The following is a 20,915-nucleotide window of genomic DNA, read 5'->3' as shown; positions in this document are numbered from 1 at the left end:
CATTTACTTCCCACACTTCTCCCGGTAGGTTCCTGCTCTTACACTGTGGACCTTCAAGAGTTTATGTTAAAGCAGTGTAATAATCCCCTCAATGCATGCACACACACTGAATCCAGGGCTCAACCCCAGCGCGCATGTTTCCGTAAGCTCTCCTCCAACACCCTTGAATCCCATTCAGGCTCTGCGGAGATAAGCGTGCATGTGTGGATTACTTTCAGAGACGTTTAGAGACCTCGAAGAATGGGGCCGATGATGTCACCAGAGGAGAGGTGGGATAATAACACAGGTCTGCACCGCCACGGCAGCGGGCAGCCATGAGTGCGAGTGTGTGATTGTCATCGAGAGCTCTTCCCGTGAAGACTTACAGGGATGAGAAAAGGCTTATGGTGCAGCCGCACACTGATAAATGGCTCTTTATAATTCTAATAGCACAGAGGGAAGGAGCTGATGTGCTGTGATACAAAGAGACCTGCTGGTTTGATGTTTGCAAACCGAGAAGGGGTCTAAAGGGGCGGGGGGGGGGGGGGGGGGCTCAAAACCACCTCCCTCTCTGCTCAATACAAAAAACAAACCAGCTTGGTCCCAATGACGTTAAGAACGTTAAGAGAGCGGACCAAGAAAGTAGGCAGTGAAAACATAAAGGTACAGGCAGAATCACAAGGGGACGCATTCACGGAAACATCTAGAAGTCAAGCACTCGAGCGAAGAGCCCCGGCTTCCTGTAGAAGCAGCTTCCAGGTCTGTCATTGTAGATTGAATGAAAAAAACCTTCCTTTCAGTTTCAAGTCATTGTGCAACAGATTCCAGGCTGAAGAAGTGTGTGTGTGTGTGTGTGTGTGTGTGTGTGTGTGTTTTAAATATTTTCCCTCGCAGTGACTCAGAGTGACTTTTTGCTTTCAAATCAACAAAGCTGGGAAGAAAAAAAAAATCCGAGTCCTACCTTGGCAACATTTTGTGTGTTGAGAGAAGAAATGGGAGCTGGAGGCGAGATTCTTTGGATGTCAAAGACCCGGACGGATGAATGAGCACATTATCCTCACGCCAAGTGAGGCGAGCTGTTAAAGAGGAAACATTTTGGAGTAGTAAGCGTGTGGGCTGGTGAGACACGGCAGCGACTCTCCTCGACGTGCGACACGGGCGCACACTTCTTCGTCTGGATTCTTCTGGATTCCAGTGAATTTGTTTCCAGACACAAGAGTCAAGTTTGTGATTTTTAAGAACAGAAGGAAAACGTACTTTTCCATCTGTTGGAACAGACAGTGTGTGCGATGTTCAGGAAGTGTCTGCTGTTGTATTCTGGGTTTGACCCGACGTCTGCTTCCACACAGTCGAAAATATCTGACATGATGACATCATTATTAAAGTCATCAGCCTTACTTACAGTTTAGCATCTTCTCTTTAGCATAGCTTGACTTTTATCTACAACACACACACACACACACACACACACACACACACACAGAGGCCGCAGCATGAGTCAAAGACAGTCTGCACACATTTGTGCCAACGTGTGACAGCACACTCGCTCCGACACGGCGCAGACCGGAGGGATTGTGAATAATTCAAAGTGATTATTAATATTTGAAAGCAACAGCACGGCGGATGAAAGAGTCATCAGATGGACTCCTTTCATCCTCCTTCCTCCGCCTTCAACCCGCTGTTAATGCAGAGAAGAAGAAGAAGAAGAAGAGAGGGCGATGAAGAGTCAGTCAGACTCTGAGCCACACAGTCGTGTCGAGTCGAGGCAACCTTTGCAGCCATGCAGAAAGTCATCTGGTAAATAACGATGTAAACAACACCAGATTAATTTTTTTTATTATTTCTATTCAATGACAGCAGTCATACATGTGGCATGCAGTCATGGAGCTGTTAACAGTGCAGCTTAGTCCTTCTGGTTGGGTCATGTGAAGGCATTCTTCCATCCATAATGCATGTGAGGATTTCCACTTAAACAGTATCAGGTGTAACAAAGGCTGTGTCAAGGTGTGTGTGTGTGTGTGTGTGTGTGTGTGTGGGGGGGGGGGGGGGGGGGGGGTGAGATCAGTGCACCGTTATTGTCTTTTGCTGCTCCGATGAGATGTAGATCTGTATCACCCTCTCTGTGATGTGATAAAAAAAAAAAGAAAAAAAGGATGGAAAATATTTTGACCTCTTCGCCCTCAATTATTCACCAATCAGCAGCCAGTTCAGCCCACTTCATTACCAGCTGCTCGTGTGTCTTTCCTGGAAGCTTCACATGTCTTGCATGTTTGATTGCATGATTAAAGTTGTATGAGCGTAACATTTAAAGGTGGAGGGAGAAGAATGTAAAGAAAGAGAGAGAGGAGCTGCAGAGGTGGAACAGAGAGAGAGCATGACAATGAGATTCCCTCCATCCATGTCGGAAAACAGAATCCGTGCGTTTCCTCTGTTTCCCGGTGGACGGATGTCATGTGGTTTCTGGTCTCCTGCGTTAAATGACCAAATGATGAAATTTCACTTTGAGGCAGGAAATGAGCCGAAGCGACTCGGACGGGAGCGTGAAGGAACGTGTGCGGCAGCATGGTGTGCACAGGTTCCTGCGGCTGTTTGCACAAATACAATCTCATGCTGAACTTTTTTTGCATATTTCACCCAACAACAAAACCCAGAATCTACTGCAAATAGTGTCCAGTCATCATTGCAGGGAAACACACCAAAGAATTTTTACTGCAAAACAGTTTTATACTGTCCCTGGTTTTTTCCTCTCTCTTTTGCTCCCCTCCCCACATGGTGTTTGGATAAAATCCAGTGAAATGTGTTTTTAAGTTTCTACAGAGCAAAAAGTCCGACTCTCTCCCATCGTCACTGGGACGAGTTACATGTTGTTGTCTGTGGGCTGACACAGCAGCTGCCTCAGCTGAAGGAACATCTCACAGCTTTGTTGGCGCTCCTTCTTGATTATTAGTTTTTGTCTTTAAAAGTCTGAACGTGAACTTTGTGGTGAATGAACCAGAGACAATGTGCTGCTCTCAGGTGTGTTTGATTCACAGTGTAACACAAGTGGCCTTAGTTTATTTATTCAGAGAATAAAAAGGAGCCGTGTTCCCGCTGTGAGGCGCATAGGAGGACAGAAAAGATCAGCAGGATTTTAGAGGGAATCCTTCTGAAAAAATGTGTAAATTTTCAGGAGTGCATGTGTGAAAAGTGCTACAGAGAGAGAGAGCGAGCGAGAGAGAGAGCGAGCGAGAGAGAGAGAGAGCGAGAGAGAGCGAGAGACCGGATGTTATCAGGGAGAGAAAGCAGAGTGCGAGAGGCAGACAGCAGTAAATCTCTGTGATGAAGGGCTGAATGTTTCATGCTTGTTTTGGAGATTGTAGAATTCCTAAAGTGCAGACAGAGAGAGAGAGAGAGAGAGAGAGAGAGAGAGAGAGAAGGCTGACGGGGCCGAGCAGAAGAGATCAGTGTGTTTGGGCTGCAGCTCTGCAGGAGTGAAAGTTGGACTCTCTGAGGGAGTAGAAACATCACTGCTCTCGTTATGATCCCTCCTCAGATTGAGGGTGAATCCTGTCACTTCAGGGATTTAAATTAGTAGATTATTGGACCGACGGAAGTCTAACCCGACCCCATTCATTAGCTCCATAGTGCATTTGATTATTAGCCATGATGCTATAAGTTCATCTGAGTTCAAGCTTGTTTTTGGCCACAGAATCAAATCTTTTCTTTGATTCCTGAGTTTTTGGGGGTCGCTGGTTGTCATGGTAACGGGCTTCACTCTCTTGAGGTAAAGAAACTCCTGAGGCACAATGGACAGAATGAAATCAACAACTAACACGGCGTCCCTTTTTGAATCTTTTCTTTGTGAGTGGTAAATATATGGAACGGGGAAGTTTCCTGCTGTTTTCATAAACAGAAGAAACGTTGGAGCCTTAGAAGGATTTAACGATCTCAGTAATAGACGGGGACATTGTTTCTTTGAGCAATCAATTACAGAGCGGACGCATCCAGGCAGACATTACTAATAGAGCCATGAAAAAATGTCCTCTTCTCTTTCCTCCCACAAAGAGAATCGGACGCGGCGTATCGACCTGTTTTCTTCCCCCGGCGCGGCTCCATTCTTCCTCATTGTTTGGTTGTTTGTGTTTCTTTTCCTTTTTAATGACTCGCTCAGCTGTCTTTGTCTTCTCGTCCCGTTTGCGCTCTTTCACTTGCATGTAAAGAAAAACAGGATGTTCCTTCGCTGGTGAGGCAACGATGGCGTGAAGCTTTGTGATGTTTTAGAGAGTGGAGCTGGCTGTCTGTGAACGTGGCGGTGGGAGGATTCATCTCTGATGCCACCGTGGACCGGAGCTCCTCTCGCCTCACTCTCCTTTCTTCTCTCATCTACGCCCCTCCTCGCAGCCTTGAACTCCATAATTATCATGCAATTACCTTTCCAGTGAATGACGGAGGAGACGGAAAAGAATCAGACAAGGAGTCAGTTAGGGAAGATGGCTGAACGTTTGTGAGGCTGCAGAGAAGAGGAGGGAGGTGAAGGCCAGCAGATAAGAGCAGAGCGTAAAGAGAAGACGAGATGTTCTGGAGGGGAGTCAGAGGACTCAACATCCCGATGTGTAAAACGGAAAGCTGAACCGCTATAAAATATTCCCTCTGAAGACTCTGCTGCCTGCAAGTCTTCAGTGTGCAGAGAGAGAGAGAGAGAGAGAGAGAGAGAACGGGAGGAAAGTATGGAGGAGAGAGGAGGAGAAGGAGGAGAAGGCGAAGAGGGAGAGAGAGAGAGGATTTAAAGAGGATGAAGCGAGATCTCGAGGACGTGGAACAAGATGGAGAGAGTGAGAGAGAGAGAGGAGAAGGTTATGAGTTGATAAAAATGGGATTAGAGATGGACGGATGAATTTAAAGAGGTGAAAATGCTGTTTTATAAACGGAGGGAGAGGGGACTTAAAGGGCCAGAAGGCAGGTGGAGAAGAAAAGAGAGACTCTGGAGGAAAAGCGGGGGAGGGGAGAGAGAGAGGGGAACATGAACTTTGCACTTCACAAATATATGAATATACTGTCCTATCCGTGAGCTACTGGGAGCTCCCCAGTAGCCTCTTAGAGTCCCCTGCTTTAGAGATGTGTTTCATTTTGATGGGTGCGTCGAGCTGGACTCGAATCGAACAACCCAGACAGGAAGTCAGAAGAGGAAACAGGAAGCGTCCAGTCAAATTCAAAATAGAAGTAGCTCTAAATAGACATCTTTGTTTTGGTTTGAGAGGCTCTAAATGTTATTCCTTTATGATGTAACAGAGTGGAGAAAGCATTTTCCTGGTGTGATTGTGCAGCTTTGATGACATAATGCCTCCTAATGGTAGGGGGCGCTAATTCTGGAAACACTCGAGCGGGTTGCAAACAAACACCATATATGGTAATGTGAGTTTGAGGAGCCTATTAGAGAAGCTTTTAGTCAATGTTTAACTTCCTATCCGGCTGATTCCAGAACTATTTTTTTTATCCGTGTTCAATTTGCAGCTGTCAGATCTTTGAGTGACTTTTTGGCGTGAGACGTAAAAAACATCGTTGAGTCGAGGTTTTCGTAAACCTGCAGCTGGTAAAACGCAGACAGAGGCAGGAAGCGCGAGAGGAATCCGAATGAATGAGTGAAGAGGAGGAAAGATTAAAAAAAAAAAGAAGAGCTCCGATTCAGAGGAAGGTAATGAGAAGGATGATGAAAGGATAAAAGACTGAAAGACACAGATGTGGAGATGCAAGGGAGAGAGAGAGAGAGAGAGAGAGAGAGAGAGAAGGGAGTAAGGACAGAGGACAAGAGGAGGGAGAGAAAGAAGCAGGAAAGAAAGAAGGAAGGGTGCGAAAGTGCCTGCGGCCATGACTGAATGGAGGAGCGGGGAGGGGAGGGAGGGAAGGAGGGAGGGAGGTAAAATATTTGACTGCAATGCGTTTTTATGAAGTTTTATCGAGGGCAGCAGAAGCAGAAAAAACGCTTCAGTCAGAGAGGCGAGAGTCAAAGCAACACACCCAAAATAACTCACGTCTTCATGACTTATTGAGCCCGGCAGCAGATTTGACTTTGATTTCTTTCACTCAGTCTTGATCTCGTTTTAAAGATTGACAGGAAGGTCTGAGGCTGAATCCTGATGTTCTCCACGGTTATCACCGTTAATAGTGTTGGTGTGAACGTGACACAAAGCATCCAAATCTGAAAAAAAAAAAAAATATATAAGAAGGAGAGATGGGCCAACGAGGAAAAATAAATATAAAAAAAACAAAACAAAACAAAAGAAGTGCAGCCTCCAGGCAAACGCAGGCCGAGGACGGTCAGAGCGGGATATCGCCTGCAGCCTACAACGACTGAAGCTGACAGAAACAAAACACGAGACAAGGAAGAAGCAGCAAGAAAAGATTTCCAAAGACATTAAAGGTGAAGTCAGGAGAAATGTGGCCCCTCCTCCTGGGCTCATCGTCCCACAAGCCACGCCCACTGCAGGAGTGTACCTCCACTGACGCCATCTTTAAAAGGACCTCATTCCTCCTTAAGCCTCCGACTTTCTGTACTGATCTCAGAGCTGTGGAAGAATTCCCGACGTCAGGATGAAATCCTGAGAGCTTTCCGAGAGCCGGCGCCACATCCTGTGATGGAACTATTTTAAGGTCTTTATCTAGACTTGCCGTTGATATGCATCCAAACATGTTTCATAGAATTGCAGGTCTTTAGTCTCGTGTCTTACTCGAGCAGTGTTGATGTAAACAAGCATCAGTGAACATGTGTTATAAACTGGGCCAGATGGGGAAGGAACATGTGGATCTCCTGCACTGTGTAAAAAGGAGGACAAACTCCCGGAGCGAGCAGCCTCCCCGACGCGTCCTCCCTCTTTGTACCACGATAGAGCGGAGGAGGGTGGGCGGAAAGTGCGGCAGGCTGCAAAGTCCCTGTGGACCCCCCTGGATCTGATGTGAACTCAACCCACAGAGTTTCTCTGTCGCTGCACAAACCATCTTCAGATTCCACAAATAGATACGATCTTGCTCCAGCTGAACCGGCTCCAAACCTCCCAATTCATCGGCCAGAACAAATAAAACACAGGTTTGCGAATGTGTCCGATATCCCTGAGCTTCTGTCTGCGTGGACATGTGACTGTTTATGGTTTTACAGCCTGGATGGTGCACAGGTGGCACCTACAGGATGCAGTCCTAATACAGACTGGGAAATGATGCTGACAGCTGGAGGTTTGGCTCCACACGTCGACAAATCCAAGTCACGAGATGAGGTTTCAAACCTTTGACACATTGTCTTCACGCCGCCGTGCTCAGCGGTTTGATTCCATCCCTGTTGCTGCTGCAGAGTGCTCCGGACAAAAGCCTGCACCGTATCTCCTCCTGAGCAGCCTCCTGCGTCCTGATGATACCATGCACCTGTCCCCACACTCTCTGCTTGTTCCTGCACACTCCACATCCAGATGCTTGGTGTGTGTGTGTGTGCACGTGTGCTCTACACACACTTTTAGAAACCTTTTTTTGCGGCACAATATTTGTGATTAACAAATGACAATGTGTGTTTTTTTCCCCCCCCTTGGATTGTATTGAATAGTTCTTTGAAAGCGTCTCGGTCTCAGCGTTTGACTGATCTTTGTGCTTCTTGTGATTCTTCTCTTCTCAGATACACGAAGATGAAAACAGCAACCAACATCTACATCTTCAACCTGGCTCTGGCTGACTCTTTGTTTCTGGCTACTTTACCCTTCCAGGTAGGACTTCATGAATCAGCTATACGAAGGTTCAGCACATTATTAGTTTCTTCACTTTACTTCCTGGATTGTTCTGAAGGCAGATCAGGGTCAATAAGGTCAAGATGTTTTCTGTCTTTATTTCTCATTTCTAATTAAAGCCAGTATGTTTGAATGGCTTTAATGCAATGAAATGTGACCTTACTGTGAGACTAAAGCAATGTTCTTACAGTACATGCACTCGTGAAAACATTCAGAGAATGTGTGCAGAGCTGATGTGAGCTGATCCTCGCTCTGCAGCAGTGTGTTGTCGGTTAGCTCAATGCTTCGTTCTTGTGAGAGAAGACGACAACTCCCTGCTGTATTCTTCTTGTTTAACTCGAACAGGGGGGAAAATAACGTTGGTGTTTCTGAGACAGGACGCTGATTGATCGAGTGTGTGTGTGTGTGTGTGTGTGTTCTTCCTCCCGGGACGCCGGGATGACGTTAGCGTAGCCTCGTCTGATCGTCTCCCTCTCTGTGTCTAAAGCTCTTCCATGAAGTGAGCGGATTACACGTTTTTAACCCGTGATTTGGCTTCCTGTCACGACGTCTCTGAACGTCTTTCACTTTCCAAAGTCCTGTTTTTGAGGAGACTCACCCCCCCCCCCCCCCCCCCTTGTTCCTGCTGCAGCTGCATCTCTGTGCTCAGTCTTGTCATCGCTGCCTGTCCGCAGGGCACCGACGTGTTCCTGGGATTCTGGCCGTTCGGGAACGCCCTGTGCAAGGCGGTGGTGTCTATCGACTACTACAACATGTTCACCAGCACCTTCACCCTGACAGTGATGAGCATGGACAGGTACGTGGCCGTCTGCCACCCTGTCAAAGCTCTGGATATGAGGACTCCTCACAAGGCCAAGGTAAGAGCTCTTAAACTCTTCACACCTTTTGTCCGCATAGAAACGATCCAGGTGACAGAAGAAAGTAAAAGCACAGTCAGAGTGGGCTGTAAGTGGCGGCGTAAGAAAGAAGCAAAAAGGTCTTCAGCCATTTCAGCAATTTGTTCCACAAGCTTTGACGGGTAAACAGCCTGTCCTGTGATGGCATCTTAAAAAAGCAGCTAAGTTGGTGTTCAAGCACAGAGCTGAAATCTGACTGAATGAAGACAACACACCAGCTGATGACTGTCGGGGATTTTGACAGTTTTCTGCTCACTATTTCTCATCTCAGTGATCCATCTGAGATTTCTTGTTGCGTAACAATATGAGGAAACTCGACTTCAAAGAGCCTCGGCACCAGTTTCACACATCAGAGTGTGTGTGCAGGTCTCGGGGAGTGAAAACTTGTATGAAGTTGTCTCTTTTTTTTTTTGAGGCTCTGAAGAAGCTGCACAGATGAATCGCCTCAAGATTTGAATTTCCCCAGGGACACACAAAGTTTTATTTTTTATTTTTAATTTAAGATCTTTCCTGCAGTGTTTGCTCGGGCAAGATGAACATTACACAGCTAGCTTCTTCCATGAACACACGAGCTATTTATTGATGGTTGGTTTCATTTATTAAAGTAGTTGTGATGTACAAATATATCATTAATCTCACAGAGAAAAGAAGCTTCGCACCAGATTGTAGCAGTTTGCTAATTTCCATCTGCAGTCAACACAGAATACACAGTACAATGAAACATATTAATTCATATCATATGACTATACACATGCTAAGACCTAAGACAGTCGATGCTGCAGAGTAACTGTAATGAATTCGACACACGTTTTTTTTTTTTTTTGGAGCAACAAGTGATCTGATTGGACAACAGGGTTGATGCACATTATTAGGCCTCTATCCTGCATCAGCACGCCCTACTGTAGCCACACCCTACTGTAGCCACACCCTACTGTAGCCACGCCCTACTGTAGCCACACCCGTTTGTAGCCACGCCCTATTGTAGCCACACCCTATTGTAGCCACGCCCTACTGTAGCCACGCCCTACTGTAGCCATGTCCTACTGTAGCCACACCCTATTGTAGCCACGCCCTACTGTAGCCATGTCCTACTGTAGCCACGCCCTACTGTGGCCACGCCCTCCTGTAGCCACGCCCTACTGTAGCCACACCCGAATGTAGCCACGAGCTACTGTAGCCATGTCCTAGTGTAGTCACACCCTACTGTGGCCACGCCCTAATTTAAGCCACGCCCCACTGTAGCCACACCCTACTGTACTAATGCTGTGTTTCTGTGTAAGCTGGAAGTTAATGCAAACTCATGTCGGTTTGTTCAGGTGGTGAACATTTGTGTGTGGGTGTTGGCCTCGGCCTTTGGGGTTCCTGCAATGGTCCTGGGAAATCTGGAGGAGGAACAAGAGCATAACAGTAGGTCACACACACACACACACACACACACACACACACACACACACACACACTCTTCTGCTGCAAACTCAACACAATGCTCCATGTTATGAACTTTCACACAACAGGTGGGTGAAAGCTTACAAAGACTTCCAGCTCTCATCACCTTAATAAAGTCGACGTAACAGCGTGAGTCAGCCGCTGTTCTGTTCTGATTATAAAAAGCAGGAGTAGTGTGAAGATTGAACGTCATCATAATTATGTTGCACAAAGAGAAAAAGGCTTTATTAAATAACACCTGTTCAGATGAAGAATGATTTGAACTTGGCATAAACACACAGAAGTCATGCTGTAACTGGGGTGCAGATTTCTAACGTGCACAGCCAAAGCTCTGACTGTGAGTGCTCGACATGTGCACGCACTTCCTCATTGATGCTGTCGTCGTTTATCTTTGCAATCTCCTCGAAAACCTCGTCGGTGCCAAAATTGATCCAACTAAAGTCGTAATTAGCTCACAGCATCAGCTCAAGTTCAATAATTAGAGCGTGACTGGAGATGACCTTGTCAGCATTCACGGCTGAACCGCAGCTCTTGTGATGAGATGTCAATCTGTGCCGAGCAGGTTTCCTTCCCTCTGAGCTGCTCAGCTGCTGCAACATGAGTGATCTCATCAGGAGAAGGTTCACTTCATCTGCATGCTTCATCTGACTGTTTTATTAAAAGTCCGCTCCTCTGGAACAGGTTATCGTTCAGCGTGATTCACTTGGCAAAGTGATTAGTGTTCTGTCTGACTCTTAGAGGGAATATTAAAGCCTTCGTTCATCGGACATGCTACCAAGTTCTGTCGGTGTGTTTGAGCAGTCACGCCACTGTTAAACAGAAAAACAAACATTAATGCATCGTTTAACATCTGATGCACAATGACATTTAGATGTGTCTCGAGCTGTTTGCACATGTGCACTCCTGCAGATGTGTCGATCATTTCAAGAGGACTGTTCTCCTGATCCACGCTGTTCACATCATGCAGAACAGAAGGGTGGGGAAGTTGACTCTTGTCGCAGTCTCTCTCTCTCTCTCTCTCTCTCTCTCTCTCTCTCTCTCTTCTTGTTCTTCTGAGTCTCTTTGATACCCAATAACACCTGATAGATAACCGCAGCTTCAGCCTGAGTCTGAAATAGACCCGTTTTATTTCTCTTCCTATATCTGCTTATCAGTTTCTGCTGAGTGGATCCAGCTGGGTCCTTTGTCTTTGTTCACATTGTGTGTGTGTGTGTGTGTGTGTGTCATCATCTCTCCCAGGCTTTCACATAATTTCGCATTGCACACACACACACACACACACACGCACACACACACTCACATGGATTTATGTTGGTATATTAAAGGAAACGTATTGCAGTGCGACAGATTTTACTCTATGCATACTAAATTGTGTGTGTGTGTTTCACAGCAGTGCCATATAAGGTCGTGAGAGAGCATGTGTGTGTGTGTGTGTGTGTGATGTGATCGTGCTGGCAGGCCAGGACGTCGTGACAAACTTTCTGTTTTAAGTTTACAGCTCACAGATGGCAGCTCATCTCCTAAAATGGCCAAAATGAAACTCTGCCGTTTCTACGGTAACAGATGAACAAGACCTTAATAGGTCATCGTGCAAGGTCGAAACAGTTTATAGAAAGTCAAAGCTAAAATAACTACAGTACAACATTTTTTTTTTGCCTGCTTGTTCCAAAGACAGTGATCTTTTTTTTGATGAGTTGAATGTCTAGAACACGTTTTGTCCTCGTTTAAATGAGCCTGCGTCAGTCTTTATTTAAAGGAATGTCACATTTATAGCAGATAGAGACAGACATCTTTTTATGACGATGTAAAAAAGAAATCTTCCCACCAAATGGTGAAACTAGCAAGCTGCTCTGTTTTACACCCTCACTGTACTCGACAGAGATTGATGTTATTTCAGTCACTTTGCTGCGGGAGAGGGATAACCGAAAAGGTTATACTTCATCATGTCATGTGGACTTAAACAAAAAGGAAGTGGAAAAAAAGGGATGGTGCTAGCTTAAATGTCAACATCTGCTAGCTTGCGGCTGCATCATGTAAAATGCTGCTTCAAGAAACATTTAAAAAACGATTGACGGGGTGCTTCCTGTTTGTTTCCACACATTTAAAAATTGGACTCGCTGCAATTAACTGAACATCCCTGGAATATTTTTCTGCCTTCAGTTCTGAGGTGCTTGTTTTTATGAAGCTCATATTTGAAAGTATTTCAACATATAACCAAAGTAGAAGCCCAGTTCTCCACCATGCCAATTGTTTTTGGGATCCCTCAGGGTGCCGTCCTGGGTCCCTTAAACTTAACTGTTATTGTACGTTAGTGAGACTGCTGCAAAGTTTTATTGAGCTAATTTAAGCCAGATATTTAAATCTCAATTCACAAGGTAATATATTAACCAACTCCCATCCTGAGCTCTTGACCGCTCCCCTCTTTTTAAGCAGGAATTCTGACACATTCTAATAGCAGTGGGTGCAGAGCTGTGTTACCTGCCTGCAAACACGCTGGATGAGAGATAATCTTGTTATTCCAATCCTTCCTGACCTTCACTGATTGCCTGTCAATTTCAGAATTGATTTTGCTACCGTTTCTTCAAAAAGCTTGCATGGTCAGGTTCGTGCTTGTCAGTGAATTGATTTTACCCTCCGAGTCCGACCAGCACCTGGGAGATATACCTGCTGTTTGCTAAATATGCCACTGATCTCTTTTTAGTCCATCCTAAAAAACAATTTAGACTCTGCTGCAAGACATTCCCGTTTCATTGCCCAGAACTCAACGTGTAATATTCTTTGTCGATTCTAGCCTGTAAATAAGTCGGCACATGCACAGTGATTATGACGTGCACGGAGGTGGGAAAAGAACAGTTCTGTCTTTTATATTGAAGTGGATGCAAAGCAGGAAGAAATGTGTCTGACACAGTAAGCGACGGTGTATTTGTCCACACGTACAGTAACACACCAATTATCAGAGCGAGTTGGCTGTTTCTCAGTTGAATGGAGTAGTTTGTTGTAGCCAGCAGGCGACCGATAGGTCTCGTGGTAAGATATCGATCCAGTCTCAGCCTGCAGCTAAGGGCTTATCCTATAATGCTTTTTATTAGTCGACTCTACAGCGGAGCTACATGTGCACCAAGCTCTCTCTGCTGCTCACTTCTTCCCTCTTTTCCTTCTCCATACATTTCATTTACATCTCTTTAGTGCATGTTTACCCTCAGCTCTTTAACTTGGATTTGTATCACTGTCATCTCCATTTCTCAATCCAATGATTTATTTCATTTTTGTCTTTATTGCTGTTGGTCATCGTAAGACACATCATCGATGTGTCCTTGCTCTGTTGGTCTCTCAGGGTGCATGCGGGTCGCTGCTCCTGCGGTCGACCGCCTGGTGCACTAATTGCCCAACGGGGATAAATAGAGATTAAACAAAAAAAAGTCTCTTAATTGTCAATTATCTATTGATTTCTGTTCAATTCTCAACCTGTTTATTCCTCCTCTAGTCTCACCTCATGTGTGCTGCACTCGATGAAAAGAAGGTCATCTTCTTTCTCTCCTTTTTCATATTCTTCATTTGTGTTACCATCGTCTCTTTTTGATTCCTCCCCTTGTAGCTCATTTGTTTTGTTGAGATGATCAAATTATTCAACGTTGCTTATTTTTCTTCCTTGGGTTGTTTTGTGCCACATCGACGCAGGGCTGTCTGAACACCTCCTTTATCCTCTGCGTCGGTAAACAAACGCCATGTGCGCCAGACGTTGTGTGTGTGTTTGGATAGCTCAATGATGGTGAGAAACCTTTTTGTAGTTAGCCTCCAGACCACACGAGTCACGGGTTGACTGCAGCAGCCAAGAGGTCAAATGCCTCCTCGACTTTTGAGCAGAGGAACACATTTGCCAAATGTCTAACACCGCTCACAGAAATAAAGAACAAAGTTGTGAGTCAGCTCATGAACTGGAGGGGTGTGCAGGCACATAGAAAGAAAACTCAACATGGTACCAGGTTTCTTTTTTATCATGATGTATATAAGGTACAAAACCAGGTTAGCAAAGAAATTCTTCCGCTCTGCTCAGACACAACCCGTTATTGTTGAATTTATTTTGGTGGCTTTGCCTTTACTTTAGAGAACATAGAGTCAGAAACCAGGGAATTACAAATATATAAAATATAATTTAAACATCAAATGTGAAACATAATAAAAAACAAAATGTACAGAAGGTGCAACAGAGTGCATGTAACAAAATTAACAAAATGAGTTTTAGTCCAGTGAGCGTTAAAGTAACATAAAAAAGCTTCAGCCGCCACATTACTGTGATGTTTTCTGACTGTGAGGTTGGTAGGTAGGAAGGTACATTGTTTAAATCTTTTCCTGAGTGTACTGTGTACTGAGTCATTCCCTTCCTACACGTGTTTAATTGGTGGTTTGCGTCCTGCAGCGTGCGTTAGCTCATCACGTGTGGCTGCTAGCTAGCTGTGCAGCACATTAACATTCAGTGATAGTCGAGGTTCACTGCTGTCCCTCTGCTCCGCTCTTCTTGTCTCCTCTGAGCAAACAGAGAGGCAACAAAGTGGATTCATAACCTGACAGCTGCAGGGAAAGTCATGGCATGACGCTCTCAGTAATTGGGGTCAAAAGCCTTGCCCAAGGACACGGAGGCAGGAAGGAGGCTATAATCATCTGGCACCCTGTCGTCACTAATGGATGGGCTGACTAATCCATCTAAAAGACTTGTAGGAAGTGTGTCAGAGTTGGTTTCATGGTACCAGCTCTGTGCTGTTGTCCCTTCAGAGCTGCAGAAAACAACGCTGATGTCTATCTTGGAGCGGCTCAGAACAGAAACGTTTCTAACAGCTACATTTTGTTCACTTTATGTTTTTCCATCTTGTTTTTTCAGCCATTTATCTATGCTGCTACGGGGTTAATATGTTCAACTGAAAACATCAGTTCATCCCCTTGAAAAGATTGTAAAAAGGATTTAAGAAGAGGAATGTTTGGCGAACTGGGCCCATTGTTCTTCTGACATGTAAACGAGCAAGTTCCAAACACCCTGATTTACATTCTCCACCAATCAGGAAGAAGGATGACTGCCCGGCCATATGAGCACTCTCATGAGTTAATTCAAAAGGCCTAGATTATCACAGCATGGTGCCCTTTATGAACTGATGTTGAATGACATGATTTGAGATTGAATGTCAGACCTCATTCCCCGGTGTAGCCTCTGCTGTTATTTTTACACTTTAATGAACGAGTAATCACAGAAGCAATGCATATGCTAATGAAAGGTCATTATGGCAAAAATGCATGATTAAAGCTGACACGCTCCATCGTCTATAAGGCTGTGGTATATCTCCTGTTAGTAAGCTATTGGAAAAACAGTTATCCATAAGAGCTTGAAGAGGTGATGTGCCACTTTTACTCATCTTATTTTGATGGGTGGATTATTACTTTTAGATTTGTTTTTGTTTTTTTAAGTTCCTCCGTTATTATAAGCCCTGTTTTAAAACTTGCATATAGTGTTCCAATGCTAAATGCCCAAACTAAATGTGGGCAAAGTTGCAGATCATGAGGAAAACATGTGTTGGAGTAATCCCAGGATAAGCCTGCAGAGGGCGCTAAACAACTTGTTCTGCAAATCAGCGATGGTTCGGTTCCCTGATATGAAACCAAGAATTTCAGGAGACAGCTGTGAGCCTCTATGTAAGCTCTTTTCTCCCAACTCAGAGCAGACCTCCTCTGGCAGCCCTACAGCGTTCTGAATCAGAAGAACGTGGGCACATACAGCGCTGCAGAAGCCATTTTAGGCAAAGGCTGAAATCAAGGTTTTTACAGATGCCAGTATCACATGAATAGGGAGAAACTTTATGAGCTGCTAATCATGAAAAGCTACTCTGTAGGTTTCACAGACTGGCTAGTGTTGTAGTCAAGACCAAGACATGCCAGAGACCAGAGTGCTCCGCGACTGAGACAAGACCGAGAAATGTAGGAATCAAGATCGTGTCAAGACAACGACCATAAATATCACTAAAAAAATCCTCATCATTCCCTAAATCCGTAACGTGGTTCAAAACCAGGGGGAATAAATCTGAATTAACTGAAGTGATTTGTTGTTGTTGTTCCTTATAATCCAAGTAATACCATGGAAAAATAGCCTTTCAGTTGTGGTCTTGAACGGCTTGATTTAAAATCTGGAGTCCGAATACCCCCCTCGCATCTCACCAATGACTCAACATTACCAGAGCTGGCTGATTCTCTGGCTCGCTGCCTCCTTTCACACTTTAAAAATCAGTGTTCATGTTTAAGTCTTGGAATGCTCATCAGTGTCAGTCGCTAGCGTTTCACATTTCAGGATATGACGTGACCCTGGTCAATGTGAAACACGGTGCAATAACTCAAACAGTGTCGGATTGATGAAATCATAAAACAGCCTCCTGTAACTCTTTGGCTCTTTGTTGCAGACTTCAACGAAACATAGCAGGCTGAGCCCCAGAGCAAACTGTTGTAATTCAATGTAAGTACTCTCCAAGGACAAGTAATGCACAATACTTCTCGTTCAGCCCGTGTGGTCCTGAGCCAATGTGCAGAGGAAGGTGTAGGCAGTGCAGTTCTCCTGAGGAGTGGATGGAGTGGTGAAACAACAGAAGGGTTTTCACCCAGGAGGCCAAGACTCAAGTCTCACCTTAAACAAAGACTTCGGCTGCTGTGAAAAGACTTCCATGTCTGCGCAGCGTTTACCATGCAGACACAAATGACGCAAATGGCCATGTCCCAAATTAAAGCGCTGCACCCTTCAAGGTGCACATCTTGAAGGTTAATTACATCACAGTGGTGCGTCAAGGCTTGTGCAATTTCCAAGGTCCTTCAAATCTTTCCCTCTGCGGCCAACGAAGGACCCTTCAGGTGCATCCTCAATGACCCAACATATCCCAAGATTCATCCATCCATCCATTTTCTGCCGCTTATCCGGGGCCGGGTCGCGGGGGCAGCAGTCTAAGCAGAGACACCCAGACTTTCCTCACCCCAGACACCTCCTCCAGCTCTTCCGGTGGGACCCCGAGGCGTTCCCAAGCCAGCCGAGAGACATAGTCTCTCCAGCGTGTCCTGGGTCTACCCCGAGGCCTCCTCCCGGAGGGACATGCCCGGAACACCTCCCTAGGGAGGCGTCCAGGGGGCATCCGGACCAGATGCCCGAACCACCTCAACTGACTCCTCTCGATGTGGAGGAGTTGCGGCTCTACTCCGAGCTCCTCCCTGGTGACCGAGCTCCTCATCCTATCTCTAAGGGTGCGCCCAGCCACCCTACGGAGGACGCCCATTTCGGCCGCTTGTATCCGAGATCTCGTTCTTTCGGTCATGACCCAAAGCTTGTGACCATAATCCCAAGATTCACGGCATGTTATTCTTTTTTATTTTTCGCAAGCATTCATTCATAGTGAAAGAATGAAGTTAAAACTATTCATTGGCATACAACACACGATTACAGACTAAGCAGGAGTTAATATGCAAAAAGTGGAGGTTTACAAATAATTTAGATAAAATGAATAGAAATTCTAAATCTGTGTTCAAGATCTGTGAAGCTCTGTTAATCACAGAGGCTTGTTTAGTTTGAACACATTTCAGTGTTTTCATGACTCCAAAGTGCTTCCTTGATTGGTCAAATTAAATGGTTGAAAAAGTGTGATATTAAACAAACAAACAACATTTTTTAAATTGAATTAGATTTTCAAACCTGCTGGTTGATGATTCGTATGATTACGTGCACAGCAGGGTTAGAAATAACAACCTCCCAGTGTCCGCTGGATTTGCTCAACATACCAGCAGCCAAAGTGGCGTGTGCATAAAAGTAGCAGAACAGAAAGTATTGTGCAGTGCCCTTGAACATAATATTATACATCATTACATTGAGCTGAGTGGCGGCTAGATTTTTTTTTTGCACGCAGCAGCCACAGTGACAGGAAGGTGAAAAAGTTCATTTCCAACCTTGATGCATGGTAATGAAACTCGACAGAGGAAAAGTTCAGATACAAAGACGAGTCATAAATGTGATGAAGGGACGGAATAAAAGGAGGAACAGCATTCATAGACGGCTGGAGCATCTGGACTTTTGTCCCTTCTTCCCCGGTGACACGACCACATAAAACTTTTTATGACAAGTGCTGTATAGCCGTGGGTGAGACGCACACACTTACATATGCACACACACACACACACACACACACACACACACACACACACACACACACACAACTCAAAAAACTCACTGAGATGGCAGACATGCCCGTGGACACACACACACACACACACACACACACACACACACACACACACACACACACACATACACACACACACGTTTGGAGGACAAACACATGGGAACGAGCGTACACGCACGTGTGTCAACCCGAGGAGATGTCTGAAAACTCCTAGGCATGAAAACACAAACACACACACACACACACACTTCTGAAAGCTATGAGATCACAGATCTGGCTGTCCATTGGTCAGCTCCAGGATAAGGCAGGTAGAAACACCTGGTTGGTTGGATCAAATGAACTGGAGTCTGTTTAGTGCTGTTTATTTGCGGAAGCTCTGCAGACCAAACGACTGAAGCGAGACCACTTGAAAAGGTCCTGGGTCCTGGGTCCTGGGTCCTGGGTCTGCACTGTGGCGTGCTTTGTTTGCAGTTGAACGTGAACTGAGCTCGATGTGCGTTACCTGCAGGGAATGACCACTGTGGGCCCTCTCTATTCATCTTCAGGAGCAGTTTGAGAGGATGAGCAGGTCGTGGTTCAGGTGGATTAGCGTGCACAATGTTCATGCTTTGTGCAACAAGGTACCAATAACTGCAAAACGATGGAAACACGAAGGCTTAATCAATCTATAAATGAAGGAATCTCTGCGTGTTAGTGGAGTTTCGACACCATCATTTGTCTGATGGGCATCAGTCTCGGCGGGTGTATTGCTCTGGACCCAATGGAGTCACATACTGCACTTATCTGCACTATTAAACCCAGAGGTGGAGATGAGTGGGACCAATTCAGAACGGGCTACGCTTCACAGTTATCTCAGAGTTGGGGCGATGAGCTGTAAAGATCCACGTATAGAGCTGAATGGTTTTCTAGTATAAGCAGGTAGAAGAGGGCGAGCAGCTTCTGTGATCAGCCGGGGGGGGGGGGGGGGGGGGGGGGGGGGGGGGGTGAAGCGGCTCGCTCAGATGGAAGCCTCGAAGATACCCCGTGTGCATAAACAAAGCACTCTCAGCCACAGCTGCTCTCAGCCTCCCTCTCACACGATGAGGTGTCATTTTATTCCTCTACTTAAAAGCATCGACGTGGACAGAAACAAAGACGAGGCTGACAGGAAACTACGGACAATTTATATAAATGTCGGAGAAAATTGCTTCATCGTTTTGAATCCTGAAAAATACATCAGCAAGAGAGAGAGAGAGAGAGCGAGCGAGCGAAAGAGAGAGAGAGAGGTGCAATTAAGCGGAGGAGCTGAGATTACAGGGCGGCGGTAAACTTGTTAAACGTACATCTTAAAAGGAACGGTCTCTTTCAGCTGTAGTTCTTCTCTTATACACAGAGTGGTTATCTTGGATTGTAAATGGAAATAAATCACGTCTATGAGATGTCCTTATATGGTGTGAAATGGAGGCAGCGGCTTTCCGATTTCCGTTTTCTGCTGATCATTTGTTTCGGTAGAAGAATACAAACGGACTGTGTTTTCAGTTCAGTTTCTTTGTTTTGGTTTGTAACTCACTTGCTCCCGGCTCATCACTTGTGATCTTGTGTTTGTGATTCTCTATCTAGAAAAACCATTTAAGACGCCCCCCCCCCCCCCCCCCCCCCGGGCCAAACACACACAAAGCCTCCTAAGTACTCGCAGTCGCTCCGAGAGACACAATTCTAAGAAAATTCTTGAAATCGTGACATTTCCGGAAAACAGTTCACCTTGAAGTGAAGACGAGTTGCTCATAAACGCAACACGTCCTGGTTCTGAAGAGAGCGCCTCCAGGTGACAAACTGTGAGGGTGAAGAGTCTCTTTAAGCTGAAGAGAAAATAACAGTCACGGTTCTTTGTCCCTTCCTCACTCAGAGACAAACTCTCTCAAAAGCTAAGTCAGGAGTTTAAGGAGGAGTGTTCAGTTCAATTCAACAAAACTTTACTTGTCCTCCGGGGGCAATTAAAAACAAAAAAAAGTATTTGTGCTTGCACATAACTCCATAAAAATAAAGTGTGTGGATGTTTCAGACATACTGTTGTGCATGTGAAAGAAAAAAAAAGATACCTGAGAAGGTCGTGATGCAGCGGCTTGAAGCGGCCTCATGACTTCAGACACTGAACCTTTGGTCCTCTCTGCGTGCTCAGCTCGCTTTCATATGGAATGGAAAGGTTTATTTGTTGTTATATAATCGGACTCTTCGGTGCTTCTCTGACTTCACGTAGTTTCACTGCTTCGTACTTTGAAGATTGATTCGTGTTCCTATTAACAAAGCCGTAAAGTAATGGAGTGACAACATTTAATTTCACATATCATTGCTTTAGTGGGAGTCCCACAATTAAATCTATGAGATGACACATTGACACCATGCTGAAGATAATTACAGGTCTACGTGTGAAGCGCTTTTTCATTTCCTGAAGTCGTTGTTTTTCTTTCCTGGCGGAGTTTCCGAGGGCTTTTTGAATGCTTTAAACACTCGCTGGTTGTCGAGGATGCTTTGACTCCGCAGCAACAGAGGCAGCTGCTTAACAAGCTTTCATGTGTGGAGGTGGGAGGCCAGCAGGATCCAATCAGTGCCAGACCACAGCTATTGTCCAGAAGAAAGATATGAGGGGAGGAGAAGAAAAGAGAGGTTCAGGACGGGCGAGA

The 20,915-nt window shown here is 45.3% G+C and overlaps 1 protein-coding gene across 1 annotated transcript in view; it reads left to right on the top strand.

Moving 5' to 3' along the window:
• oprl1 (opiate receptor-like 1) overlaps window positions 1-20,915 on the top strand; it is a 61,138-nt gene that overhangs the window by 30,943 nt on the left and 9,280 nt on the right. The window contains 3 exon segments of the mRNA XM_079359798.1: window positions 7,613-7,700; window positions 8,396-8,578; window positions 9,934-10,024. Of these exon segments, the coding sequence (XP_079215924.1) occupies window positions 7,613-7,700; window positions 8,396-8,578; window positions 9,934-10,024 (362 nt within the window).

The sequence above is a fragment of the Symphodus melops genome (assembly GCF_947650265.1).
Source record: "Symphodus melops genome assembly, chromosome: 13".
NCBI lineage: Eukaryota > Metazoa > Chordata > Actinopteri > Labriformes > Labridae > Symphodus > Symphodus melops.
The sequence above is the reverse complement of the archived record's forward strand: the minus strand, read 5'-3'. Positions and strand labels throughout refer to the sequence as shown.